At 33.0% G+C, this 7,075-nt stretch overlaps 1 protein-coding gene across 1 annotated transcript; it reads left to right on the top strand.

The window, feature by feature from the left end:
* Positions 1-506: 506 nt before the first annotated feature.
* LOC120355651 lies at positions 507-6,356 on the top strand. Its single transcript, XM_039444260.1, has 5 exons — positions 507-821; positions 1,151-1,266; positions 3,638-3,826; positions 4,411-4,599; positions 5,189-6,356. The coding sequence occupies exons 2-5, from the start codon at positions 1,188-1,190 to the stop codon at positions 5,398-5,400; spliced, it is 669 nt and encodes a 222-aa protein (XP_039300194.1). The 5' UTR covers positions 507-821; positions 1,151-1,187; the 3' UTR covers positions 5,401-6,356.
* Positions 6,357-7,075: the final 719 nt, after the last annotated feature.

Genomic DNA, 7,075 nt, shown 5'->3' on the forward strand with positions numbered 1-7,075 from the left:
AATACGTGAACTATCGGCTTGGGATAACAGTAAAAGTTACGACATAAACGTCCTATACCATGGGATATCTACTTATGCTATCGTTTCTCTATGGTATTAGTTTGTTATGTAGCTCAATGTCCAATACCGTAGCCAGTAGCTATATTCGAATTCACTTTAAACTGTTCAAATTCCTTATAAATAACACCAACGATTCCAGCTCAATCAATACTGACAGTTTGACATTAATCTCACCAAATAACTGTGTGAAATCTCAAAATGGCAAGATTGAAAATGAAAAGTCTTCAATTTTCAATTTGAAATTGAAAATAGAGAACTAAAATCCTAGGAATAAGATTCAAACTGGAACATCAAATCTAGGATCGTATAACTTTGATTGATTTGACAAGTAGTAATTTAAATCTTGTAAATAAATTTTTGGTCTTTCAAATCTTGTGAATAAATTTTTTGTCGTATAACTCAAATAATTGAACGTTGAAAGAAGTAATTTGAAACTCTTGCAGAGGTTTTTTGCAATTGCATTTCTACTATGAGCTACGCAATAATTGACAGGTAAAATTGAAATACGTCAAATCGATACTCCTCGTATATTGACAATTTCATCAAAAAATGATTGGAATAAAAATTATATTTGATGTATTTTCTCAGAAACAATCATCATAAAAATAATGAAATAACTATGTTTATTAATCGGTTGACATTTTCTTCAGAGATTTTCAATTGGAATGTGAAGGCTTATTGGTGTATTTTCAAAAAAACTTTCAGTAACTGCATCTTTGAGAAAGGTTTACAAATCAATATTAGAAAATTAATTGATGATGGTAAGTATAGATTTATTATTTCTATGAGAAGAAAATTAACAATTATGCATTTTTCCGAAAAAAAATGTATTTTGGTAATCATACAATGAAGTGAATGGACAGATAGAATTCATGCAAATAACTATTTGACATTCAATTCCAATACAGGCACAGTTGATAAATAACAGAAATAAAAAATATAAAAGGAAATAAAAATGAAATATGAAAATAATTGACATGAAAAATATAAAACCCTTTGAATTATATAATTTTCTTGAAACTTAATATTAAATTAAATCCCTCGATGTTAAGATTTCAAATTGCATTTGAGATATTGTTTGTACTTGCAGATATTTTCATCATCATTTCAACAACGTTCATATTTATATGGCAATAACTCACCAATTATGTGATACAATTTATGATCCATCTCCTGAAACTAAACTCAAAGAGGAATCCAGAAAACGTGAGTCAAAACTGATTTATTTGAGAGAATATTATATTTATATCTATTCCAGCAAGTACCTGTTTCATGAATCTTTTGAAATCGGAATGAATTATTTTTCTACAAGAACTATTATAGTAAAGCGCGTTTACACCAAAGTTATCAACAAATGTGTATTTCTCCGCCTTATAGATTCTATTAAATTGAACATAACTTAATCATACACATGATGAACATATGTGTTTGTCAAGTTCGTTCAATCTAACAGAATCTAAAGGATTAATTTATTAACATTTTGTTATAACAACATTTTGTTAATAAAATTTGGTTTAAACCCAGCTTAAGTACCCTTTTTTCTATTTTATTTTAGTCACGACTGGCAAAACATTTCAAGATATAGATAGTTTCAGTCATTTTTTTGCCATTATCAAGTGTTGTTGTACTAGTGAATTTTTACTTCAATATTCTTAACCTTTTCAAAGATTCATTATTCATATCAGTAGTTGGGAAAATGCTGTTTGAAGATGAGAAGATTGATTATGATCACGAGTATTGATAATGAATCATTTGTAGCTGGTGTAACCTATTTGAATGTATTCTAATTCCACTACTTTTGTCTGTTCAAGTGATGAAAAGTACTGTTTCAATAAAACATGTAATGTCACTTCAAATACACTGTTTGAGGATGAGAAATTTATGTAGTAATCGCGAGTATGAATAATGAATCATTTGTAGCTGGCATAACCTATCTAAAGTGTATTATTTTGCTACTTTTGTCTCTCAAGTGATGAATAAAAATACATACAGTTGACACTCGATTAATACGAAGTTGATCCCTCTGCCCTCGTAAATCGAAGGAAATTGATCGATTGTATTTGGTGATGATAAAAAAATACATACAGTTGACACTCGATATACGAATTGATCCTCTGGCTCCTCCGATAAATCGAAGGAAATTGATCGATTGTATTTTGGTACGGTACTGTTGATAATACCATAGACTAATTAAACAAGTCCAAGAATGAGTAGAAATCAAAAAATATACAGTCGACTCTCAATAATACAAACTCTCGATAGTACGAAGTAGATCCCTGGTGAATGTATAAAATCAATGTATTCTGGTACGGTACCTACTGTTGATAATATCATAGACTGAATAAAGAAGTCCAAGAATAAGTGGAAATTAAAATATATACAGTCAACTCTCAATAATACAAAACTCTCAATAATAGTTCGAAGTAGATCCCTGGTCCCTCTACATTTACTGGTACATTAGACTACCTACTGTTGATAATAATCATAGTCTAAATGAACAAGTCCAAGAATAAATCTAATAATAAGTTACCGTATTCAATTTTTAGGTGAGAGATGTAAAACAAATATAGTGGTATTGACAACATCAGGTCATCAACGTTTTATTCACTCAATCACTGTGAGGGTTACGTGTAATAGGCCGGCTGCGCCCTAACTTCGACCTCCCAGGATTTTAATAAAGGCAGCTAATCAATCAGTCAATCACTAATAATAAGTCTTGAATCTTTGTTAATACCAAGTAATGTGGAATGCATAGAACACTCAGCACGGTATTGTCAATATTGTAAGAGATTTTATTCGCCATCCCTGTTTCGGGAATGCTAGGTTTTAGTTAAAGGTCAAAAACAATAATTTGCAAACTTTTTAAAAGGAGGTTATGATGTCCGGAATCAAATTTATTTTTAAAATACAGGAAAATCTAATTAGGAAAATTGATATTATGTAGGATGATTGTGGATAGAAAGTAATTAGGTCTGGGAAGCATAGATTGAAGCTGGCAATGACAATTAATAAAATAATGTTTATCTTTGTACTCACCGAGAACGTTAATAATAGATTGCGTACATGCACACGGTTTTATCAGCGAACTTCATGTATTTGGATATTTTCGACAAAATGTGTTTTTTTTTTCGGCACGACACACGGCAACAGGAGAGACGATACGGCAACTCTCTACCGTAGATGAAGGATAAGTAAGTAAGTAAACTATATTATTCTTGTCTCTGTCTCTACCCAGCAGCTTCCGGGACCGCACTGTACACTTTCTCGTCACTGCCCATTTGTTTCTTGTACTTTTCTGTTATCATTTGCCAGTAAGGAATGGGGTAAAGGATAGAGGTGCCTAAATTGTTTTTTGAAATATTATCTCTTAGAGCTCGGCTACAGCTGCCTTATCTGCTACGGTAGTTGGCAGATAGCAGGGTTGCAACATTAGTTAAGATTTGAAAATTCGACTGTGACACTATTTTTATATTCACGAAAATGGATCGTTACAATATATACAGTAGGCCTATTTCCTCCATGACCTTGCTATGAAGTATTTCCACAAGATCTATGTTTCAAGTGTTGACTTTTTCAGCATGTCGCGGCAGTTTTGATTGCGACATCGACCAATGGTGCCACGGCAACCATTGTGACCTGCCCTGTCCCAGAAAGAACTGTACCGAGATCAAGCCACCAGATGGAGAGTGTGTCGTCAGAGACCACCTTCCAGTCTGTAAAAGCCCAGCTGAGCTGGAATTCGAGCAAGAATTGCGAGACAGCGGAGGTCAGTCATTATTAGCCCTGCTTATTAATTTATAATATCGGGGCACAGAGCTTCGCTTGTTATTTTTATTTATTGATAAACAGAACCAGAGCTTACTATAGATAGATTAAGCCATGACAGAACACAATTCTCTCAAATGATCGAGTTTATATTTTACAGCTGGCTATACGTCAGCTTATTGAATTTCGGGGATGCGATATTTTGATTTTCCACAGAATCACTCGCTCACTTTTTACTATCCACAGACGACGAAAGTCTCAGCTGTTTCAGCCAAGGATGAATTATCCTTTTAATGTCGATCAGCGAGTTTTCCCAAGGATGAGACTCTGTGCAATCGAATTTTATATCATAAACCTACTATGTTCTAAATTTCGTGAAAATCGTTAGAGCCGTTTCGAGATCCGTTGAACATAAATAACCAGATATAAAAATAACCAGATACGGTAGCCAGATATAAAAATATAAACAGATATACAGAAATTGCTCGCTTAATATAATAGGATTTCTATCGTCATATATGTTGATCGATTTGACTTTCGCTGTGAATAGCTTAAATTTCTATCTATAGAATTTGCAATTTTCAGGCTGCCTTAATAATGATGATTGCGAGGAAAATGAATGGTGCATGTACGCAGTTTGTGAGGACGCATGCGCACAACTCAACTGCGCAGCTCAACAAGACGATTTCGAATGTAAAGTGGAAAATCATCAACCAAAGTGTTACTCAACAGAGATCGAGGCTGGAGATATTCCAGACGAATTAGTTGGACTAGGTAAAAATCGAGACAATTGGGTCAATTGTCCAATTTCCAAAATTGGATCATTTCTTCGAAAATTGTGTCGCTTTTTCAGTAATCGCGACATTTTTCCAAAAATTGTGAAATTTTTCTCAATAGGTCGTGACATTTTTTTCGAAAATTTGTAACATCTTCTCCAGAGATCGCGATATTTTTTCAAAAATCAGAAGTAGTGACATTTTTTCAAAAATCATCACATTTTTTCAAAAAACGATGGGTATGGAGTGGACTTTTCAGAAGCTTCATTACCATTCTAAAATTTTGACAAGTCTTCAATACTCTAGTCATGGTACCGTACCCTACTTCGGGAACGCTAGAAACTCAAAAATTGAAGTGTTTTTGTTCAAATTTCCTATAACTTTTAAATATAAAAAAATGCTGAAAATTAAAAAAATATTTCAACAATTCTCCGACGTTGGTGCACGAAATGGCTCTTGGAGAGTTGAAACTAGAAGCGTTGCAATAAAATAAAGGGTACTTATTGATAGTTTCCATCATGATTTAACTCTATAATAATTATAATGATTACTCTTCATAACATAAATAACAGATTTTGCTGTTGTAGGAGGATCCTGCACTAGTAGTTTCCAATGCCAGGACCACTTGAACTGCCTGAAAAGCGAGTGCCAAACCCGTGCGGAGCAGAGTGGTGTGACGAATTCAACCTGGACGAACCACCAGCTAACTTCACGGAAGGCCAAAAACTCTGGCTCAGCATGCACAAGGATGTCATATGGCAGTGCCTGGTGTGGATGCATCATGCCGAGTGTGTCATAAGAGACAATCCCGCCATTAGTGGTTTCAACCAAATTTAGCCACGCTGATTCACGTTGAATCCAGAGAGTACAGAATGTTACATAAAGTCTCCAGGCAATGAATGTTCAATGCTGTGCAAAGGCTAAAAGTAAACTTTGTACTCGTAATATTTTTCAAAGTTTTCCGATTTGAATATCATCAAGCATTCAAAATTAAAAAATTTTCTCAGGAAAACATTTTTTTTCGATCATTACTTTTTGAGATATAGCGCCTGAAGTTTAAAGTTTTGGGACAGAACATTTCAAATTCGGTAAGATATAAATCCATGAGATTTCGATGATGGATTCTTCATTGTATTGTTGATCTAGTAAAACGAAAATTTTCTGAAAATATCAATTTTTGAAAAAGTTATTCAATTTACCAAAAATAGCTCGACTAAAGTTATTTTTGGTTATTTTTAGTAAATTGAATAACTATCTTAAAATTGATATTTTCAGAAAATATCTGATTTACTATATCAAAAATACGATGAAGAATCCATTCTCTAAATCTCATGGATTTATCTCTTACCGAATTTGAAATGTTCTGTCCCAAAAATTTAATCTTTAGGCGCTCATATCTCAAAAAGTAATGATCAGAAAAAAATTTCCTGAGAAAACTTTTTCATTTGATAGCTTGATGATATACAAATCGAAAAACTTTTGAAAAATATCACGAATAGAAAATTTATTTTTAGCCTTTGACAGCCTTATAAAAAGGTATAGCCTGGAAGGAAGAGTTTAGAACAGAATTTTTGACCCCGTAGTTCTGTTAAGGAAAGTAAGGCGGTGACATATGGAAGTAAAGAATTGAAATATCAAATTGGGATGTTCTATGAGCTACATATTGAAATTACTGAGATAGTGCATTATTCAAATGCTAATGAATTAATAATATCTATGAACTCATAATCAGTATGGATTTTTCCATCTATTTTCAAGAAATGATAAGAGCAAGAATATTAAAAAATGGAGGCAAACGTTTTTTTTTTCAAAAATGTCATTCCTTCAAGAGATGATATCTCAAAAACTATTAGATATAGAAAATTTTGGGTAATGAACATTGTAGGAAATTATGTGAGCATCAATTTTGTATTAAAAGATACATAGTTTTCAAGTTATATGCGGAAAACCAAACGGTACCTTTGACTAACCTCAGCCCCTTGGCATAGGGGGTAGGGGTGGTAAGTTCTGTTATAACAGAACTTAACAGAACTGCGGGGTCGAAAATTGTCCTCCAAGCTTTTCCCTCTATAACCCTTCCTTGACTGGACTACTAGAATGTACATTCTATACTTTCTGGTTGATTCACGTCATTGATTCACTTTCAAAATCTGCTCAGTTCAGATCCCCAGATATAATAAGCTCCGAGACAGATTGGAGATATATAACCCATTTTTGACTACCTATTTATATTATTTTATTTTTCTTATTTATGTCGACCCAACATATCACAATGTTGTAAAAAAACAGGCGCCAGCCCAAAACTTCTTTTCTTCATAATTTAGTATATCAATATTAGTACCCAAAATAGAAAAAGGTATCAGTAGCTAAAACATGTGAAGAAATAATTTGAAAAGGGTACTTAGACACAAAGTAGAAGAACCTTTCTTCTCTGTGACTTAGATCTATATTTTTATTTATATCAAAGTAGGCCT

Source organism: Nilaparvata lugens, unplaced genomic scaffold (assembly GCF_014356525.2).
Source record: "Nilaparvata lugens isolate BPH unplaced genomic scaffold, ASM1435652v1 scaffold3890, whole genome shotgun sequence".
Taxonomy (NCBI): domain Eukaryota; kingdom Metazoa; phylum Arthropoda; class Insecta; order Hemiptera; family Delphacidae; genus Nilaparvata; species Nilaparvata lugens.

Excerpts from the sequence above, each read along its gene's own strand:
- LOC120355651 (XM_039444260.1), top strand. The coding sequence starts at position 1,188 with ATGGCAATAACTCACCAATTATGTGATACAATTTATGATCCATCTCCT. Across the intron at positions 1,267-3,637 it reads CAAAGAGGAATCCAGAAAAC|CATGTCGCGGCAGTTTTGAT; the intron begins GTGAGTCAAAAC and ends TGACTTTTTCAG. Across the intron at positions 3,827-4,410 it reads AGAATTGCGAGACAGCGGAG|GCTGCCTTAATAATGATGAT; the intron begins GTCAGTCATTAT and ends TGCAATTTTCAG.